We start from the raw sequence: 22,733 nt of genomic DNA, 5'->3' as shown, positions 1-22,733 counted from the left end.
TTTTGCACACCAATCTCTTGTGTGGGACCTTGTCAAAAGCCTTTTGAAAGTCCAAATACACCACATCCATTGGTTCTCCCTTGTCCACTCTACCAGTTACATCCTCAAAAAATTATAGAAGATTTGTCGAGCATGATTTCCCTTTCAGAAATCCATGCTGACTTGGACAGATCCTGTTACTGTTTTCCAAATGTGCTGCTATTTCATCTTTAATAATTTATTCCAACATTTTCCCCACTACTGATGTCAGGCTAACCGGTCTATAATTACCCGTTTTCTTTCTCCCTCCTTTCTTAAAAAGTGGTGTTACATTAACTACCCTCCAGTCCATAGGAACTGATCCAGGGTCGATAGACTGTTGGAAATTGATCACCAATGCGTCCACTATTTCTACGGCCACTTAAGTACTCTGGGATGCAGCCTATCAGGCCCTGGGAATTTATCAGCCTTCAATCCCATCAATTTCCCTAACACAATTTCCCGCCTAATAAGGATATACTTCAGTTCCTCCTTTTCACTAGACCCTCGGTCCCCTAGTATTTCCGGAAGTTATTTGTGTCTTCCTTCGTGAAGACAGAGCCAAAGTATTTGTTCAACTGGTCTGCCATTTCTTTGTTCACCTGAATCTGACTGCAAGGGACCTACGTTTGTCTTCACTAATCTTTTTCTCTTCACATATCTATAGAAGCTTTTGCAATCAGTTTTTATGTTCCCAGCAAGCTTCCTCTCATACTCTATTTTCCCCCTTCTAATTAAACCCTTCGTCCTCCTCTGCTGAATTACAAAATTCTCCCAGTCCTCAGGTATGCTGCTTTTTCTAGTCAATTTATATCCTTAATTTCCCTTGAGCCACCTTCCCTGTTTTATTTTTACTCCAGACAGGGATGTACAATTGTTGAAGTTCATCCATGTGATCTATAAATGTTTGCCATTGCCTATCCACCGTCAATCCTTTCAGTATCATTTGCCAGTCTATTCTAGCCAATTCACGCCTCATGCCATTGAAGTTAGCTTTCCTTAAGTTCAGGACCCTAGTTTCTGATTTAACTGTGTCACTTGCCACCTTACTAAAGAATTCTACCATATTCTGGTCACTCTTTCCCAAGGGTCCTCGCACAACAAGATTGCTAATTAGTCCCTTCTGATTACACATCACCCAGTCTAGGATGGCCAGCTCTCTAGTTGGTTCCTCGACATATTGGTCAAGAAAACCATCCCTAATAGACTCCAGGAAATCCTCCTCCACCGCATTGCGACCAGTTTGGTTAGCCCAATCTATATGTAAATTAAAGTCGCCCATGATAACTGCTGTACCTTTATTGCACACATCCCTTATTTCTTGTTTGTTGCAGTCCCCAACCTCACTACTACTGTTGGTGGCCTGTACACAACTCCCAACAGTGTTTTCTGCCCTTTGGTATTCCTTGGCTCCACCCATACCGATTCCACATCATTAATTGCATTTATTTCCTCTTTAACCAGCAACGCCACCCTGCCTATTTTTCCTTTCTGTCTATCCTTCCTAAATGTTGAATACCACTGGATGTTGAGTTCCCAGCCTTGGTTACCCTGGAGCCATGTCTCCATGATGCCAACTACAGCATATCCATTAACTGCTATCTGCGCAGTTAATTCGTCCACCTCATTCCGAATACTCCTCGCATTGAGGTACAGAGCCTTCAGGCTTGTCTTTTTAAACACACTTTGCCCCTTTAGAATTTTGCTGTAATGTGGCCTTTTTTGTTTTTTGCCTTGGGTTTCTCTGCCCTCCACTTTTACTATTCTCCTTTCTATCTTTTGCCTCTGTTTCCCTTTTATTTCCCTCTGCCTCCCTGCATAGGTTCCCATCCCTCTGTCATATTAGTTTAACTCCTCCCCAACAGCACTAGCAAACACTCCCCCTCGGACATTGGTTCCGGTCCTGCCCAGGTGCAGACCATCCGGTTTGTACTGGTCCCACCTTCCCCAGAACCAGTTCCAATGTCCCAGGAATTTGAATCCCTCCCTTGTGCACCACTCCTCAAGCCACGTATTAATCTGAGCTATTCTGCGATTCCTACTCTGACTAGCACGTGGCACTGGTAGCAATCCTGAGATTACTACTTTTGAGGTCCTACTTTTTAATTTAGCTCCTAGCTCCCTAAATTCGTCTCGTAGGACCTCATCTTGTTTTTTACCTATATGCACCACGACAACTGGCTGTTCACCCACCCTTTTCAGAATGTCCTGTAACCGCTCTGAAACATCCTTGACCCTTGCACCAGGGAGGCAACATACCATCCTGGAGTCTCGGTTGCGGCTGCAGAAATGCCTATCTCTTCCCCTTACAATTGAATCCCCTATCACTCTCGTTCTCCCACTCTCTTTCCTGCCCTCCTGTGCAGAAGAACCACCCACGGTGCCATGAAGTTGGCTGCTGCTGCCTTCCCCTGACGAGTCATCCCACTCAACAGTACCCAAAGCGGTGTATCTGTTTTGCAGGGGGATGAGCGCAGGGGACCCCTGCACTACCTTCCTTGCACTGATCTTCCTGTTGGTCACCCGTTCCCTATCTGGATGTGTACCCTTTACCTGCGGTGTGACCAACTCGCTAAACGTGCTATTCACGTCATTCTCAGCATCGTGGATGCCCCAGAGTGAATCCACCCACAGCTCCAGTGCCGCAATGCGGTCTGTCAGGATCTACAGGCGAATGCACTTCCCGCACACGTAGTCGTCAGGGACACCGGAAGCGTCCCTGAGTTCCCACATAGTACAGGAGGAACATAACATGTGTCCGAGCTCTCCTGCCATGACTTAACCCTTGGATTAACTTAATTGGGCAACAACAATGTTAAAAGGTTACTGATAAAGAAAGAAAAAGAAAAACTACTTACCAATCACCAGCCAATCACTTACCCCTTTGGCTGTGATGTCACCTTTCGATTTCTTTCTACTTCTTTTTTGCCTTCTCCCTGTAGTTGCACCGGCTAGCCTCAGGGATGCACCTCCCAAGCCTCTCCACGCACCTGGAACTCCCGAGCCTCTCCGACGCACCGCCCAAGCCTCTCCACGCACCTGGAACTCCCGAGCCTCAGCGACGCGTTTGGCCTATTTATAGGCCTCGGCGACGCACCTCCCGAGTCTCTCCACGCACCTGGAACTCCCGAGTCTCTCCACGCACCTGGAACTCCCAAGCCTCTCTGACGCGTTGGACCTTTTTATAGGCCTAAGCGACGCACCTCCCGAGCCTCTCCACGCACCTGGAACTCCCGAGCCTCAGCGACGCACCGCCCAAGCCTCTCCACGCACCTGGAACTCCCGAGCCTCAGCGACGCGTTTGGCCTTTTTATAGGCCTCAGCAACGCACCTCCTGACTCTCTCCATGCACCTGGAACTCCCGAGCCTCAGCGACGCGTTTGGCCTTTTTATAGGCCTCAGCAACGCACCTCCTGACTCTCTCCATGCACCTGGAACTCCCGAGCCTCAGCGACGCGTTTGGCCTTTTTATAGGCCTCAGCGACGCACCTCCCGAGTCTCTCCACGCACCTGGAACTCCCGAGCCTCTCCGACGCGTTGGACCTTTTTATAGGCCTCAGCGACGCACCTCCCGAGCCTCTCCACGCACCTGGAACTCCCGAGCCTCTCCCACGCGTTGGGCCTTTTTATAGGCCTAAGCGACGCACTTCCCAAGCCTCTCCACACACCTGGAACTCCATAAAGATTTATATTATTCAGAGAATATCCAAGGTCTATTTATACAAATGATGCTGCATAACTCAATAGCACCACCAGCAGGAACCTATTGTGTAAACGTAGACCCTGCATACAAGATACTAATAAATCCTGCATTTTTAGCTTAGAATGGTTATTATCTAGAGGCCTTCGAGCTTTAAACCTTTGTTATGTGACGTATGCATGTATTTTTAAAATTTCTTTGAAGAGTTGTATGTTGTAACTTAGCTTTCAAAGTAGTTATGTACTGTGAGGAAATCTTTCTTGTCCTAACAATGATGGATGACCAGTTTTTGCAAGAGCATGGTTAATGTAAATAAAACGTTTTTTGTTCAAAATACTAGTGATGGAACAGGCTATCTTCAAAATTAAATTTGTGAACGAACTGAATTGGTCCAGTTGGTATGCGTTACTTGTTAGATTATTCAAATTTGAGGGTTTTTACGCTTTGTAGCCCCTTGAGTTTAAACTTTAAAATGAGACTCTCCATCAGTTTCGAGCTGCGTTCAATGGACATAAAACGATCATATGTTATTGATTTGGGAGACAAACACCAGTAATTTCATTAATCTGGACCACTTCTACCTTGAATGCTCCATGGAGCTGCACTGACTGAGCGACTCGAAGTATCCCTTTTACAACCTTAAAAGTCCCACGTGTGTGTGAATACTGTCACAACTATCCGTTACATGATTATACCAATCTTAGAGATGCAGTGATCGTGACCATCTTTAAAAAAAGGGGACAAGTCCGTCTGCGGCAACTACAGAGGAATCTGCCTGCTATCAACCACTGGGAAAGTCGTCGCTAGAGTTCTCCTCAATCGTCTTCTCCCCGTGGCCGAGGAGCTCCTCCCGGAGTCGCAGTGTGGATTTCGTCCCCTCTGGGGCACAACGGACATGATTTTTGCAGGGAACAGCGCCTGCCCTTATACACGGCCGCCTTCGACCTTACAAAGGCCTTTGACACGGTCAACCGCGAGGGTCTATGGAGCATCCTCCTCCGTTTTGGATGCCCCCAAAAGTATGTCACCATACTCCGCCTGCTCCACGACGACATGCAAGCCGTGATCCTTACCAACGGATCCATCACAGACCCAATTCATGCCCGGACCGGGGTCAAAGCAGGGCTGCATCATCGCCCCAACCCTCTTCTCAATCTTCCTCGCTGCCATACTCCACCTCACAGTTGATAAGCTCCCCGCTGGATTGGAGCTAAACTACAGAACCAGTGGGAATCTGTTCAACCTTTGTCGTTTACAGGCCAGGTCCAAGACCACCCCAACCTCTGTCGTCGAGCTACAGTACGCGGATGATGCCTGCGTCTGTGCACACACAGAGGCTGAACACCAGGACATAGTCGACGTTATGCTAGGGCCTTATGCATGGGCCTTATGCTAAACATTAGCAAGACAAAGGTCCTACACTAGCCTGTCCTCGCCGCACAGCACTGCCTGCCAAACATCAAGATCCACGGCGTGGTCCGGGACAACGTGGACCACTTCCCCTATCTTGGGAGCCTCCTATCAACAAGAGCAGACATTGATGATGCGATCCAACACTGCCTCCAGTGTGCCAGTGCAGCCTTCGGCCGCCTGAGGAAAAAAGTGTTTGAAGATCAGTCCCTCAAAACTGTCACCAAGCTCATGGTCTACAGAGCCGTAGTAATATCCGCCCTCCTGTATGGCTCAGAGACGTGGACCATGTACAGTAGACACCTCAAGTCGCTGGAGAAATACCACCAGTGATGTCTTCACAAATCCCCTGGGAGGACAGATGCACCAACATTAGCATCCTCGTCCAGGCCAACATCCCCAGCATTGAAGCACTGACCACACTTGATCAGCTCTGCTGGGCAGGCCACATAGTTCGCATGCCAGACATGAGACTCCCAAAGCAAGCGCTCTACTCGGAACGCGTCCATGGCAAATGAGCCAAAGGCAGGCAGAGGAAACGTTACAAGGACACCCTCAAAACCTCCCTGATAAAGTGCGACATCCCCATTGATACCTGGAAGTCCTTGGTCATAGACCGCCTTAAGTGGAGGAAGTGCATTCGGGAGGGCGCTGAGTTCCTCGAGTATCGCTGCCGGGAGCATGCAGAAATCAAGCACAGGCAGCAGAAGGAGCGTGCGGCAAACCAGACTCCATGCCCAGCCTTTCCCTCAACGACTATCCGTTCCACCTGTGACAGAAAATGTGGTTCTCGTATTGGACTGTATAGCCACATAAGAACTCATGCTAAGAGTGGAAGCAAGTCTTCCTCGATCCCGAGGGACTGCCGATGATGATACCAAGAGTTAAAAACAGAAGGAGAAACTAATAAGTGAACATGCACCTTTTATACATAGTGGGTAGACACAAGGTTGGCATGTAATGGGTAGACACGAGGTTGGCATGTAATGGGTAGACACGAGGTTGGCACGTAATGGGGAGACACGAGGTTGGCATGTAATGGGTAGATACGAGGTTGGCATGTAATGGGGAGATACGAGGTTGGCATGACAAGGGTGGATATAAAGTTGGTGTAAGATTAGACCGAAGTTCTGGAGTTGTTGTTGATCAGTTGTTTTGGGGCTGGAGAATTTTCATAAACTTCTGTTTCGATTTCAACTTATAAGAAAGGTTTATGATTTATTAGTTCATTTTTGAGTGATTGATTATCTTTAAGTTATTATTTGTTATACTGGAAATCTTTGTGTGTGGGAATCATTTTTGGACAAAACATTCTCATCTTCACAAAGTTCATTATTTTAAATATTTTGCTAACTGATTTTAGTCCATGTGATCTCAAAGTAACTTGAATGCATTTGTTTTTCTGATTTGCTATAATGAGCTTTCATTGAGAAAAACCCTATGTACTTTTGTTTTTATATAGTTGGCCTTTGAAACTATGGGAGTTATCTCAGTGATGACCAACTGTGCACTGATTGGGATGTCGCCCCCAGTAAAGGGGCTTTTTCAGGGAAACAGTATACAGCTTTTCCTGTTAGTTGTGGGTATAGAGGTAAGTCAAACATTTGCATCTAGCAGACTTCAATGGGATTGAATATCCATTATGTATTAACTGAGGAACCTCTTTCCCCCTCCTCTCATGCTTAATCTTGTAACATGCTTCTGTAAGAATTAGTTGGTCTTCGCATTGAACAGTTGGTTTTATTTGATTTGCATAACCTTGTCAGCAAGGTACAATACATCCTGTTATATATATTGGGCTCAATTTTCCCCAATGTCATTTTTTGACGTATTTCAAGACTTATGCCCATTTTTTAGGGGCTCGTCCACGCCAAAAAAATAACTTGTAAGTTTCCTTATTTTTGAAATTAGCCTATCCTTTAGCTTCGGGGGGTGGAGCCTAATGTCTGCGCCTTTAAAAAGGATGCCTCACCTTCATGCACATGCACGAAAGAAAAAAAAAGACGTCTTTGACGTGACTGTTATGGACGCACAAGCCCACTACACCTCTCGGTCTGCATTCGGACATTTTTAAAGAGCCAGTTATGTGTGAAAACTTTCATTCTCAGTGGAAAATATCGGAACTGCAATACAATATGCAACACGGCTCAAGGACCAAGAATTTCTCAAGAGGAAGTGGAGGCATTGGTTACTGTAATTGAGGCCAGATGGCTCGAGTTGGACATTAGCAGAGGTCACACAAAAGTTTCACCAAAAGAAATTAAGAAATGCTGGAACCAACTTGCAGAAGATTACTGTGCAATGGTGACCACCCCGAGGTCTGGAGGCCAGTGCAAAAATAAGTGGCAGAACCTTGGCCAAGTAGTTAGTGTAAGTGATATTTTCATTTATTCAATGGAATTGCAATTGTAAATGTGACCATCTGTATTGTCCCACCCAGCAGAAAGACACCCTCTCTAAAAAGTTATATTTTCATCTTTGCAGAGGAAGGTGGCACACAACTTCAGTGCAAGAACTTGAACAGGAGGAGACCCGGCAATTCTGCACTCACTAACCCCCTTGGAAGGCAGGGTCGCTGCTTTGATGGGTCTTGCCTGGAGAAAAGCAACCACCACTGCACAAGCTGGACCCACACTTAAGGGAGAGGGTAAGTCCTGCAAATTCCACATTCTGGCTTTGCTGAAGGTTAAGTACTGCGCGGGCTAGCCATGCTTCAGTTCATGGGGATGTCTCCGTCAGCTACGCTTCGGTTGATGCAATGTGCTATCATTCATCGTGGTCCTTCAAATCAGCCTGCTGCCTGCGCTGTGTGAGCCTACTCATGCCATCCACCCTGCCCCCTCCTCTGCTGCTAACCACTTGTCTGTTCTGTTATATTTTGCAGAACTTGAAGCCAACCCTGACGAGGCTGAAGCCGATGCAGAAGAAGATTCAAATGCAGTGAGCCTGAAGAGGAGAACATCGTCCTATCACACCTTCCAGACCAAGAGCATGGGGGGGGGGGTTAGGGGAGGATGAAGGTTGTACTCACTCTAGAGGAGGTGCAGATGCCGCCCATTGAGGTGCCAGCCCCCTTTCTGAGTGGTACGACTGTTGGGACATTCCATGGTTTCACACAGTCCGAGGCTGCGGGTTCCAGTGGGGTGCAGCGAACCACACCCAGGGTGAGGAGGGGAAGGAGAGCTCGACCCTTCTCCTGAGGATCTAACAGATGTGGTTCAGATGATGGCAATGAGTGGGGAGAGCATTGACCTTATGCGATCACTCCTGGAAACCATTAGTGGGTGGGTGATGTGGTATCGGGACTGTTGGGAGAAGTAACAACACTCTCAGGACAAATGGGAACACTGTCGGTGAACATGAGGGAGGGAATGTTGCAGGTAGTTGAGACGCTGTCTGGGCACATGAGGGAGGGAATGTCTGAGGTAGCTGCTGCAATAAGGGAACACGCCCAGACCCTGCGGCTGTTGACAGAATCAACTGCCACTCCCACGCCAATCCCCAGACCAGGCCCAAGCCGGGCCTTCCACATTGCCACCTGCCCACGCCCCCCATCAAGAAGTGCGCATTACCTGAGATGTTCGAAAGAATAAGCTTGGTACCAACTCGAGAAGCGCTGTGTCACCGCCTGTGGGCAGGGATGGAGTCACCAAGACAAAGCGCAGTGGGCGGTCTTAGAATAAGGTGGAGGAGAGATGGGTGCAGCCTTTCTTTGCTGCTGCTGTAGTTATTATTGTTGTTACTGTTCTCAAATTTAAAGTTTTTTGTAAGTGATGTAAATTTACAAGTTTAAAAGTTTGCAAGTGATCTTAACTAAAAACTTTAGGACTAGATTTTACACTTTTGTGCAGACCGCCCAAAAATGGGCAGTATTTCCGGCGTGGGCGGTAAAAATGGGTTTTCAGGTCGCCGGCTTGTCGCCCATTTTCAAAGCCTCTAGTCTCCATTTTAAAAATTGGGCGTTACCACGAACGATCTAAAATGAGGGTTAGCGTTAAATCTCTCTGACCTTCTGCCGTAAAGTGTCACCGTCCTTAGCAACGGCATGGCAACGCTCGTTTCCTGCGATTCAGGAGGTCGGGGTCATCATTACATGCACAGAAGAGGAAACCGAGAGAGAGGGAGCAGAGAGGGTCTGAAATGTGTGTGGCTGTGGTGTGTGCTTGTTTGGCTGTTGTGGGAGGCACGAGGGAGATTCACCAGCAGCAAAAAGCCTACAAAACACCAAGAACATAGTTGCCACCGAGTTTTTGTCCAACAAATAAGATATAACATGGAAGGGATGGAGGAGGCCCTGGAGCTGGTAGCCAGGAACACTGGTGGCAGAGGGCTCCCAGTGGTCCTGGAGCGCGGCACTGCACCCCAAGGTGCCGCAACTCCATTACCAATGACACATGAGAGCCAGGAGCAACATCTTGCTGGTTCGGAGCACGTTCCCACCTCGGGACCGTCCTCTCCCGTATCCATCCAAGCAGCGCTTCGGCCGTCATCCTCCCCCAATGAAGCAGCCAGGCGGCTTGGAGTCAGGAGGGGAAGGTGTAGAGGTGGGGATGAGAAGCGGGGGGGTTGGTTTTTACAGATATACTTATGATTTCAGACAAATGGTCGGTTTAAGTGTTTTTTATTTAACATAACCTTGTTGCGCATTGGCTCAGATAGTTGCACTGTTACTAAACACTGGTGATTCCTTAACATCAAAGGATATAATTACACTTAATTTCAATCAACTTAAACTTTAACTGTCAATAAGGTGATGCCCACCATTGATATGTATGACCTGCACTCCCGGCAGTGTGTCAGCCTTGTAAATACCACCAACGTTCTTTCAGGCAAAGTGCTCATTTATGTGCTCCTGACGTAAGAGTCTTGCAGCTATGGGCCCTTTCCTGCGGTCTACAGGGGGGCCGGGGGCACGGCTTCAGCGCCAGCCTGATTGTCTGGGCTGATGTCAGCGTCCGCCTCCTCATCCTCCTCTTCCTCTCTCTCCTGAGGTGGACTGTCAGACTCATCAGGCAATTCTTGTCCCCTCCTGATAGCCAAGTTGTGCAGCATGGAGCACACCACCACGAATTTAGCTACCTGCTCAAGGTGGTATTGGAGCTCACCTGAGTAATCCAGGCATCTAAAGCGCTACTTAAGCACTCCAGTGGTTTTCTCCACGATATTGCGAGTGGCTCTCGTTGTATCGCTTCTCGGCTTCGGTGTGGGTGTCACGCAGGGGGTCATCAGCCAGATGGCGAGGCCATATCCTTTGTCACCAAAGCATCCAGCATTGACCTTGTGGCTGATTGTTAAACAAGTCAGATACAGTGCTCTCACGCAGGATGTGAGCATCATGGATGCTGCCCGGAAATTTGAGCATTCACAGCCAGTATAATTTGCTGGTGGTCGACAACGAGATGAACATTCAGGGAGTGGAATCCCTTGCGGTTCCTGAAAACTCTGCATCCTGAAAAGATGCCTGTACGCACATCGCGATGCGGTCTATTGTTCCCTGCGCCTTGGGGAGCTGATAGAGTGTGGTCAGTGCTTCAATGCTATGGATGTTAGCCTGGACGAGGACGCTGATGTTGGTGTGTCTGTCCTTCTCGGGGATTTGTAGGATCTTGTGGAGACATCGTTGGTGATATTTTTCCAGCGACTTGAGGTGTCGACTGTATATGGTCCATGTCTCTAAACCATACAAGAGGGGAGGGTATTACTACAGCCCTGTAGACCATGCGATTGGTGGCAGTTTTGAGGGCCTGGTCTTCAAACACTCTTTTTCTCAGACGGCCGAAGGCTGCACTGATGCACTGGAGGTGGTGTTGAATCTTGTTGTCGATGCCTGCTCTTGTTGATAGGAGGTTCCCAAGATATGGGAAGTGGTCCACGGTATCCAGGGCTGCGCCGTGGATCTTGATGACTGGGGGGCAGTGCTGTGCGGCGAGGACAGGCTGGTGGAGGACCTTTGTCTTGCCTTACATCCCCAGCATTGAAGCACCGACCACACTCGATCAGCTCCACTGGGCAGGCCACATTGTCCACACGAGACTCCCAAAGCAAGTGCTCTACTTGGAGCTCCTTCACGGCAAATGAGCCAAAGATGGGCAGCGGAAACGTTACAAGGACACCCTCAAAGCCTCCCTGATAAAGTGCTACATCCCCACTGACACCAGGGAGTCCCTGGCCAAAGACCTCCCTAAGTGGAGGAAGTGTATCTGGGAGGGCGCTGAGCACTTCGAGTTTCAATGCCGAGAGCATGCAGAAATCAAGTGCAGGCAGTGGAAAGAGCATGCGGCAAAGCAGTCCCACCCACCCCTTCCCTCAACGACTATCTGTCCTACCTGTGACAAAGTCTGTGGCTCTCGTATTGGACTGTTCAGCCACCAAAGAACTCACTTCAGAAGTGGAAGCAAGTCTTCCTCGATTCCGAGGGACTGCCTATGATGATGATGATGCACCTTGGGGAAGTTAGCAATTTGGTAGAATCCTAAAGTCCTCTCAGTCTGAGCATCCCTGGTCATAGGGAAGCTGATAAAGTCCATCCTGCATGTGTACAGGGCTTCAGTGACCTGTCTACTGCAGCAATGTGTGGTATACTGAGACATACCGCAAATGTTGCCAGCTGAGGCCTGAACAGAACCCGATGTGTAGAATGACAGTACCGTGGTGACTTTGACCTCGACAGACAGTGTGGTCCTGATGGTGCTGGCAGGCTGCAGATCTCCTCTGATGATCTGGCATATCTCACTGATAACCTCTTTGTGCAAGCTCAGTCTCTGAAGGCAGGTGGTGTCGGGCAAGTTGCGGTAAGACTGCTTCTCCCTGTACTTGCGGGAGGTGTAACATCTGGTCCTCCTCATCAGTCCGTTACGTCTTACATTGGACACATAATGCTGTGGAGCGTACCTTCCGCCATCTCGAGTCTGCAGCATGTAAGTGGTCATCAAGAGAAGGTGAGAAAGGACAGGTCCCATTCCAATAGCTATCTGTTTTCCACCGATTGGTCACAAAGAATGAATGTCCCCACTAAGACACCTATTACATTCCAATCATCCACAGTATGATGTGGTGTTTGTTCAGATGTTCACATCACCTCCAAAGACCTCCAGAGTACATCCGAACTCCCCCGAAGTTAGAAACATAGAAAATAGGTGCAGGAGTAGGCCATTCAGCCCTTCGAGCCTGCACCACCATTCAATATGATCATGGCTGATCATTCACCTCAGTACCCCTTTCCTGCTTTCTCTCCATACCCCTTGATCCCTTTAGCCGTAAAGGCCATATCTAACTCCCTCTTGAATATATCCAATGAACTGGCATCAAGACACTCAGCGGCAGGGAATTCCACAGGTTAACAACTCTCTGAGTGAAGAAGTTCCTCCTCATCTCAGTCCTAAATGGCCTACCCCTTATTCTAAGACTGTGTCCCCTGGTTCTGGACTTCCCCAACATCGGGAACATTCTTCCTGCATCTAACCTGTCCCGTCCCGTCAGAATCTTATATGTTTCTATGAGATCCCCTCTCATCCTTCTAAACTCCAGTGTATAAAGGCCCAGTTGATCCAGTCTCTCCTCATATGTCAGTCCAGCCATCCCTGGAATCGGTTTGGTGAACCTTCGTTGCACTCCCTCAATAGCAAGAACGTCCTTCCTCAGATTAGGAGACCAAACCTGAACACAATATTCCAGGTGAGGCCTCACCATGGCCTTGTACAACTGCATTAAGCCATCCCGGCTCCTATACTCAAATCCCCTAGCTATGAAGGTCAACATATCATTTGCCGCCTTCACTGCCTGCTGCACCTGCATGCCAACTTTCAATGACTGATGAACCATGACACCCAGGTCTCGTTGCACCTCCCCTTTTCCTAATCAGCCACCATTCAGATAATACTCTGCCCTCGTGTTTCTGCCACCAAAGTGGATAACCTCACATTTATCCACATTATACTATATCTGCCATGCATTTGCCCACTCACCCAACGTGTCCAAATCACCCTGCAGCCTCTTAACATCCTCCTCACAGCTCACACCACCACCCAGTTTAGTGTCATCTGCAAACTTGGAGATATTACACTCAATTCCTTCATCCAAATCATTAATGTGTAATGTAAAGAGCTGGGGTCCCAGCACAGAGCCCTGTGGCACTCCACTAGTCACTGCCTCCCATTCCGAAAAGGACCCGTTTACCCTGACTCTCTGCTTCCTGTCTGCCAACCAATTCTCTATCCACACCAGTACATTACCCCCAATACCATGTGCTTTGATTTTGCACACCAATCTCTTGTGTGGGACCTTGTCAAATGCCTTTTGAAAGTCCAAATACAACCCATCCACTGGTTCTCCCTTGTCCACTCTACTAGTTACATCCTCAAAAAATTGCAGAAGATCTGTCAAGCATGATTTCCCTTTCACAAATCCATGCTGACTTGGACCGATCCTGTCACTGCTCTCCAAATGCGCCGCTATTTCATCCTTAATAATTGATCCCAACATTTTCCCCACTACTGACGTCAGACTAACCGGTCTATAATTACCCGTTTTCTCTCTCCCTTTTTTTAAAAAGTGGTGTTACATTCGCTACCCTCCAGTCCATAGGAACTGATCCAGAATCGATAGACTGTTGGAAAATGATCACCATTGCATCCACTATTTCTAGGGCCACCTCCTTAACTACTCTGGGATGCAGACAATCAGGTCCCGGGGATTTATCGGCCTTCAACCCGATCAATTTCCCGCCTAATAAGGATATCCGTCAGTTCCTCCTTCTCACTAGACCCCCGGTCCTCTAGTACATTTGGAACGTCATTTATGTCTTCCTTCATGAAGACAGAACCAAAGTATTTGTTCAATTGGTCTACCATTTCTTTGTTCCTCATTCTTAATTCACCTGAGTCCGACTGCAAGGGACCTATGTTCGTCTTCACTAATCTTTTTCTCTTCACATATCTATAGAAGCTTTTGCAGTCAGTTTTTATGTTCCCGGCAAGCTTCCTCTCGTACTCTATTTTCCCCCTCCTAATTAAACCCTTTGTCCTCCTCTGCTGAATTCTAAATTTCTCCCAGTCCTCAGGTTTGCTGCTTTTTCTGGCCAATTTATATGCCTCTTCCTTGGATCTAACACTATCCTTAATTTCCCTTGTTAGCCACGGTTGAGCCATCTTTCCTGTTTTATTTTTACTTCAGACAGGGATGTACAACTGTTGAAGTTCATCCATGTGATCTATAAATGTTTGCCATTGCCTATCTACCGTCAACCCTTTAAGTAACATTTGCCAGTCTATTCTAGCCAATTCGCACCTCATGCCGTCGAAGTTAGCTTTCATTAAGTTTAGGACCCTAGTTTCTGAATTAACTGTGTCACTCTCCATCTTAATAAAGAATTCTACCATATTATGGTCACTCGCACAACAAGATTGCTAATTAGTCCCTTCTCGTTACACATCACCCAGTCGAGGATGGTCAGCTCTCCAGTTGGTTCCTTGACATATTGGTCAAGAAACCATCCCTAATACACTCCAGGAAATCCTCCTCCACTGCATTGCTACCAGTTTGGTTAGCCCAATATATATGTAAATTAAAGTCACCCATGATAACTGCTGTACCTTTATTGCACACATCCTTATTTCTTGTTTGATGCTGTCCCCAACCTCACTGGGAGTTGGTGGCCTGTACACAACTCCCACCAGCGTGTTCTGCCCTTTGGTATTCCGCAGCTCTACCCATACCGATTCCATATCATCCAAGCCAATGTCTTTCCTTCCTATTGCATTAATTTCCTCTTTAACCAGCAACACCACCCCGCCACCTTTTCCTCTCTGTTTATCCTTCCTAAATGTTGAATACCCCTGGATGTTGAGTTCCCAGCCTTGGTCACCCTGGAGCCATGTCTCTGTGATGCCAATTACATCATATCCATTAACTTCTATCTGCGCAGTTAATTCGTCCACCTTATTCCGAATACTCCTTGCATTGAGGCATGGAGCCTTCAGGCTTGTCTTTTTAACACACCTTGCCCCTTTAGAATTTTGCTGTAAAGTGGCCCTTTTTGTTTTTTGCCTTGGGATTCTCTGCCCTCCACTTTTACTATTCTCCTTTCTATATTTTGCCTCTGTCTTCCTCTTGTTTCCCTCTGCCTCCCTGCATAGGTTCCCATCCCCCTGCCATATTAGTTTAATTCCTCCCCCACTCCCCCTAGGACATTGGTTCCGGTCCTGCCCAGGTGCAGACCCATCTGGTTTGTACTGGTCCCACCTCCCCCAGAACCGGTTCCAATGCCCCAGGAATTTGAATCCCTCCCTTCTGCACCACTGCTCAAGCCACGTATTCATCTGAGCTATCCTGTGATTCCTACTCTGACTAGCACGTGGCACTGGTAGAAATTCTGAGATTACTACTTTTGAGGTCCTACATTTTAATTTAGCTCCTAGCTCCCTAAATTCGTCTCGTAGGATCTCATCCCATTTTTTACCTATATTGTTAGTACCTATATGCACCACGACAACTGGCTGTTCACCCTCCCTTTTCAGAATGTCCTGCACCTGCTCCGAGACATCCTTGACCCTTGCACCAGGAAGGCAACATACCATCCTGGAGTCTCGGTTGCGGCCGCAGAAACGCCTATCTATTCCCCTTACAATTGAATCCCCTATCAGTATAGCTCTCCCACTCTCTTTCCTGCCCTCCTGTGCAGCAGAGCCACCCACGGTGCCATGAACTTGGCTGCTGCTGCCCTCCCCTGATAAGTCATCCCCCTCAAAGCGGTGTATCTGCTTTGCAGAGGAATGACCACAAGGGACCCCTGCACTACCTTCCTTGCACTGCTCTTCCTGTTGGTCACCCATTTACTATCTGGCTGTGTACCCTTTACCTGTGGTGAGACCAACTCACTAAACGTGCTATTCATGTCATTCTCAGCATCGTGCATGCTCCAGAGTGAATCCACCCGCAGCTCCAGTGCCGCAATGCAGTTCGTCAGGAGCTGGAGGCAGATACACTTTCCGCACACTTAGTCGTCAGGGACACCGGAAGCGTCCCTGACTTCCCACATGGTGCAGGAGGAGCATAACACGTGTCCGAGCTCTCCTGCCATGACTTAACCCTTAGATAAACTTAATTTGGCAACAACAATGCTAAATGTTACTTACTGATAAAGAAGGACAAAGAGAAGCTACTTGCCAATCACCAGCCAATCACTTACCCCCTTGGCTGTGATGTCACCTTTCGATTTCTTTCAACTTCTTTATTGCCTTCTCCTTGCAGCTGCACAAGCTGGGCCTTTATAGGCCTCTCCGATTCCTGGACTCGCGCTTCAGCGACGCCGGTTGAAGCAGAGCAGCCTTTTAAATGATGTGGCATGTGATTTAGAACATGGCGCCCATACCTCTGAGTAGTTCCGGTTAGTTCCACTTTTTCCCGCCGTTTTTTTTGGCGGGCGATATTGTGGGAGAGATGTGTGCACGAGGTACCGAAAGTAAGGATGGGCGATATACTAGGCATTAGTTTCGGCAAATGTGATCTTTATGACAAAAAATAGTGGCCGGGTGGTATTATTAAATCTCGGTGTTAATTACGTGCCGAAAGTAACGCTAGGCGATATTATGGGTGTTGGTATCGCCCATTATGATGATTCCACCCCCAAAAAGTGGACGGGCGGTATTATTTTTTCTCGCCGTTACGCACATGCGGAAAGTAATGCTCGGCAATAAGTGATCGAGAAATGGGCGTCAGTTTCCATTTTGTGGCTAAATGGGCAGTATCTGGGCATTACACATCATTTCAGCGTTAAAATGGGCGTTATGCATGCAAAAATAATGGAAAATCTAGTCCTTAAAATTTGATGCAAGAATATTTTTATTAAAGTTAGGTTAAGTACAAACAAGTGTTAAACTTTTGAATAAAATATATTTTAAATTATAACTGAATAATTTCCATTATTTGTTCCATTCTAAACACAATTTTTTGAACTAAACAAAAATCATTTCCATTATTTGTTCCATGAACACAACACAGCATTAGGGGACAGATCCAAACAGTAAACATGGTCCATTTGGAATAGTTGCCGCTGAGCCTTCAGGCAGCAAAGCATTCACGGATGAGCTGCTGGTGCAAGGCTCGAGCAGTCGTTAAAGGGGCACAACGGCCCGCCCTCCTCCGCCATTGTGTTCCGGGTTCAGGTAGTTGCAAGGTTTCTTCATCGTCCTTCTCCTCGTCATCTGAATCTTCCTCCTCATCATCAGCCACTCTCACCTCAGGTGGGTCTTCTACAACCAGCTGCTGCTGCCTCATGATGGCTAAGTTGTGCAGCAGACAACAGTGAACTGACCGACAATCTCAGGGGAGTATTGTAAGTAGCCTCCGGAATGGTCCAGGCATCAGAAACGCTGCTTCAAGATGTCAATGGTCCTCTCTCTTATGCTGCGTGCTGCAATGTGCGACATGTTGTATTCCCGGTCAGCTTCTGTCTGGTTCACGCATAGGGATGTCATGAGCCAGGTGGCGAGGCCGTACCTTTTGCCCCCTAGCAGCCAGCTCTGCCCTTCTGGCTGCTGCTGAAACAAGGCAGATATAGCGCTCTTGCATAGGATGAATGCATCATGGGTGCTCCCAGGGTATCTCACATCAACTGCCATGACGCGATGCATGCCGTCACAGACGAGCTGCACATTCAGAGTGGAAGCCTTTTCTGTTCCTGTACATCTTGGAATCCTTTAAAGATTCTCGCAAGGCGATGTGGATACAATCAATGCAGCCCTGTACCTTTGGGAAGCCAGCAATCCTGGAGAAACCCACAGCCCTGTCACGCATTGTCTGGGCGGTCATGGGGAATTTTATTTAGTCATTCCTCTGGGCATATAGTGCAGCAGTCACCTGCAAATGCAGGTATGTGTTGCATGTTGAGAAATGGTGCACACATCCCCAGTTATGGCCTGGAATGATCTCGATGCATAAAATGAAAGTGCAGCTGTAACCTTCACTTCAAGTGACAAAACAGTCCTCCTGACGCTTCTAGGGTTGCAGGCCTGCTTTTTATTAACTCTTAGACCTCGGTTACAACTTTTTTGCGGAAACGCAGCCTTCTCACATAGTCTGCATTGCTCAGGTGCAAGTACATCAGCGAACGCCTGTCTCGATATAAAAAAAAAGGAGGCAGACAAAAAGCAGGAAACTATAGTTAGCCTAACATCTGTCGTTGGGAAAATGCTGCAGTCCATTATTAAGGAATCAGTAGCGGGATATTTGGAAAAGCATAATTCAATCAAGCAGTCAGCATAGTTTTAAGAAAGGGAAATCATGTTTGACAAATTTGCTGGAGTTCTTTTGAGGATGTAACGAGCAGGCTGGATAAGGGGGAACCAGTGGATGTGGTGTATTAGGATTTCCAGAAGGCATTCAATAAGATGATAATGACATAAAAGGTTACTGCACAAGATAAAAGTTCACGGGGTTGGGGGTAATATATTAGCATAGATAGAGGATTGGCAAACAGAAAGTCGGGCTAAATGGGTCATTTTCCAATTGGCAAACAGTGACTAGTGGGGTGTCGCAGGGATCAGTGCTGGGTCCTTAACTATTTACAATCTATATTAATTACTTGGATGAAGGAACTGAGTGTAATGTAGCCAAGTTTGCTGCTGATACAAAGATGGGTGGGAAAGCAAATTGTGAGGAGGCCACAAAAAATCTGCAAAAGGATGTAGACAGGCTAAGTGAATGGACAAAAATTTGGCAGATGGAGTATAATATGGGAAAATGTGAGGCTATCCCCTTTGGCAGAAAAAATAGAAAAGCAAATTATAATTGGAGAAAAATTGCAAAATGCTGTAATACAGAGGGACCTGGGGGTCCTTGTGCATGAAACACAAAAAGTTAGTATGCAGGTACAGCAAGCAATCAGCGAGGGAAATGGAATGTTGCCTTTATTACAAGGGGGATAGAGTATAAAAGCAGAGACGTCCTGCTACAACTGTACAGGGTATTGATGAGGCCACACCTCGAGTACTATGTACAGTTTTGGTCTCCGTATTTAAGGAAAGATATACTTGTATTGGAGGCTGTTCAGAGAAGGTTCACTAGGTTGATTCCGGAGATGAGGGGGTTGACTTATGAAGATAAGTTGGGCCTATACTCATTGGAGTTCAGAAGAATGAGAGGTGATCTTATCGAAACATATAAGATAATAAGGGGGCTTGACAAGGGGGATGCAGAGAGGATATTTCCACTCATAGGGGAAACTAAAAATAGTCTTAGAATAAGGGGCCGCCCATTTAAAGCTGAGATGAGGAGGAATTTCTTGAGGGTTGTAAATTTATGGAATTCTCTGTCTCAGAGAGCTATGGAGGCTGGGTGATATATATTTAAGGCGGAGATAGACAGATTTTTGAGCGATAAGGGAATAAAGGGTTATGTGGAGCGGGCAGGGAAATGGAGCTGAGTCCATGTTCTATAGCAGGAATGGGGTTCAGCCATGAACTCATTGAATGGTGGTGCAGGCTCGAAAGGCCGAATGGCCGACTCCTGCACCTATTTTCTATGTTTCTAGGATCAGATTAGCCACGATCATATTAAATGGCGGAGCAGACTCGAGGAGCCAGGTGGCCTACTCATGCTCCTATTTCTTATGTACCCGATGTGGGTAAGGCCTCCTGCCCATCATCCTATGTGCTCGGAGGTTCCTCAAGTGATTCTTTTGAAACTGCTATATAGCCGAAGGGTTCTCATCCCTTTAGTTCGGCTTCCACCCCACCCCCACCCCACCACCCCCCCGGGCTTCTTTTGAAGCCGTGCCCCGAGCCCGTGTCCAGGCGAGGGAGCGATTTTGCTGGCCGACGCTCCGACCCTCAAGCCCGGTGAGATGATGTTCGGTGGTGGCATGGTACTTTGAAAAAAATTAAGCTTCATGATGCATTTTCTTTGTCTTCTTGACTCCCTCCAAAACTTTGCCTAAAAACAATAGTGTCTTTCTACTCCATTCTTTAATGTGTTGGTTTTTCTTAAGTGCCCTGAAGGTTTTTTTGGGAGTGCTCACATACGCCGTCCTAGGAAAAATGTAAGTTGGCCAAACTTGCTTAAATGTGAAAAACTGGCGCAAACATCAGGTTACGCCCCCATGGTGCAAAAAAAATCCTAACCTTAAAAAAACCGTAACTGAGTTACGCTGCCGCAGAAACTTTGGGGAAACTTGAATATTTTAACTTACTCCAAAAAACAATGGCGCAAGCCAAAAAAACGGCGCAGATAACGGGAAAATTGAGCCCATTGTCTGTACCTGATCTGTTTCATTTGCATAACTGATGAATCTTAATTATGTTTCAGACGATGGAAGTTACAGGTTTATGCAGAGCAAATTGAATCATTTATCTGTGATTTTTGTTTGGATCAGTTATCTTGGAGTGGGAAAAAATCAGTTGAAAATTAAACATACACTTGTTTGTTATGCCTCAGAATAGCCTTTTGATACAGACCTACTAGATAGACTGTGATTGGATTTTACTTACCAAATACACTGTCGGAGGAAGAGGACAAAATACCAGCAACAGATGCCAACCTAAAATAAGTCAAGGGGAGAAAGTTAGTGGCTTTAATATAATTTTGTTTTAAAAGGGAGAAAATAATGGGACTTAATGTAGATAGCTTTCCAGGATCTGATGATTGCCACCCAAGGGTATTACAAGAAACAGGTGGGGAGATGCGCTATTCATAATTGTTCAAAGCTCTCCAGATCCAGGAATTATGCTTTTGGATTGGAAAATTGCAAGTGTTATTTAAGACAGGAGGGAGGCAAAAACCAAGAAACTACAGACCTATCAGTTTCATGTTAGTTGTGGGGAAGTTACTGGAATCTATCATCAAGACAGAGTGACTGAGCACTTGGACAAGTATGAGCTGATCAGAGAGTATACATGGATTTGTGAAAGGTAGATCAGGTCTGACTAATCTAAATTTTTTGAGAATGTCACTAACATGGTGGACATGACAGAGGAGTCGATGGGTGTTGTTTATATAGACTTCCAGAGGCATTTGATACGGTTCCGCACAAGAGATTATAGAAACATAGAAAATAAGTGCAGGAGTAGGCCATTCGGCCCTTCGAGCCTGCACCGCCATTCAATGAGTTCATGGCTGAACATGCAACTTCAGTACCCCATTCCTGCTTTCTCGCCATACCCCTTGATCCCCCTAGTAGTAAGGACTACATCTAACTCCTTTTTGAATATATTTAGTGAATTGGCCTCAACAACTTTCTGTGGTAGAGAATTCCACAGGTTCACCACTCTCTGGGTGAAGAAGTTTCTCCTCATCTCGGTCCTAAATAGCTTACCCCTTATCCTTAGACTGTGACCCCTGGTTCTGGACTTCCCCAACATTGGGAACATTCTTCCTGCATCTAACCTGTCTAAACCCGTCAGAATTTTAAACGTTTCTATGAGATCCCCTCTCATTCTTCTGAACTCCAGTGAATGCAAGCCCAGTTGATCCATTCTTTTTTGATATGTCAGTCCTGCCATCCCGGAAATCAGTCTGGTGAACCTTCGCTGCACTCCCTCAATAGCAAGAATGTCCTTCCTCAAGTTAGGAGACCAAAACTGTACACAATACTCCAGGTGTGGCCTCACCAAGGCCCTGTACAACTGTAGTAACACCTCCCTGCCCCTGTACTCAAATCCCCTCGCTATGAAGGCCAACTTGCCATTTGCTTTCTTAACCGCCTGCTGTACCTGCATGCCAACCTTCAATGACTGATGTACCATGACAACCAGGTCTCGTTGCACCTCCCCTTTTCCTAATCTGTCACCATTCAGATAATAGTCTGTCTCTCTGTTTTTACCACCAAAGTGGATAACCTCACATTTATCCACATTATACTTCATCTGCCCTGCATTTGCCCACTCACCGAAACTATCCAAGTCACTCTGCAGCCTCATAGCATCCTCCTCACAGCTCACACTGCCACCCAACTTAGTGTCATCCGCAAATTTGGAGATACTACATTTAATCCCCTCGTCTAAATCATTAATGTACAATGTAAACAGCTGGGGCCAAAGCACAGAACCTTGCGGTACCCCACTAGTCACTGCCTGCCATTCTGAAAAGTACCCATTTACTCCGACTCTTTGCTTCCTGTCTGCCAACCAGTTCTCAATCCACTTCAGCACACAACCCCCAATCCCATGTGCTTTAACTTTGCACATTAATCTCTTGTGTGGGACCTTGTCGAAAGCCTTCTGAAAGTCCAAATACACCACATCAACTGGTTCTCCCTTATCCACTCTACTGGAAACATGCTCAAAAAATTCCAGAAGATTTGTTGAGCATGATTTCCCTTTCACAAATCCATGCTGACTTGGACCTATCATGTCACCTCTTTCCAAATGCGCTGCTATGACATCCTTAATAATTGATTCCATCATTTTACCCACTACCGATGTCAGGCTGACCGATCTATAATTCCCTGTTTTCTCTCTCCCTTTTTTAAAAAGTGGGGTTACATTGGCTACCCTCCACTCCATAGGAACTGATCCAGAGTCTATGGAATGTTGGAAAATGACTGTCAATGCATCCGCTATTTCCAAGGCCACCTCCTTAAGTACTCTGGGATGCAGACCATCAGGTCCTGGGG

General features: G+C 46.8%; 1 protein-coding gene across 3 annotated transcripts in view; it reads left to right on the top strand.

Annotated features, from left to right (window-relative positions):
• ano10a (anoctamin 10a) overlaps positions 1-22,733 on the top strand; it is a 128,979-nt gene that overhangs the window by 75,632 nt on the left and 30,614 nt on the right. For 2 of the 3 annotated variants that reach the window (XM_070888928.1, XM_070888936.1), the window contains one exon: positions 6,591-6,719. The exons of the other annotated variant lie outside the window; for it this stretch is intronic. In XM_070888928.1, the coding sequence (XP_070745029.1) occupies positions 6,591-6,719 (129 nt within the window). The remainder of the gene's footprint in view (positions 1-6,590; positions 6,720-22,733) is intronic. 3 annotated transcript variants of the gene reach the window in all.

This window comes from Pristiophorus japonicus, chromosome 1, assembly GCF_044704955.1.
Source record: "Pristiophorus japonicus isolate sPriJap1 chromosome 1, sPriJap1.hap1, whole genome shotgun sequence".
NCBI lineage: Eukaryota > Metazoa > Chordata > Chondrichthyes > Pristiophoridae > Pristiophorus > Pristiophorus japonicus.
This window is presented reverse-complemented; position numbering and strand designations above follow the sequence as displayed.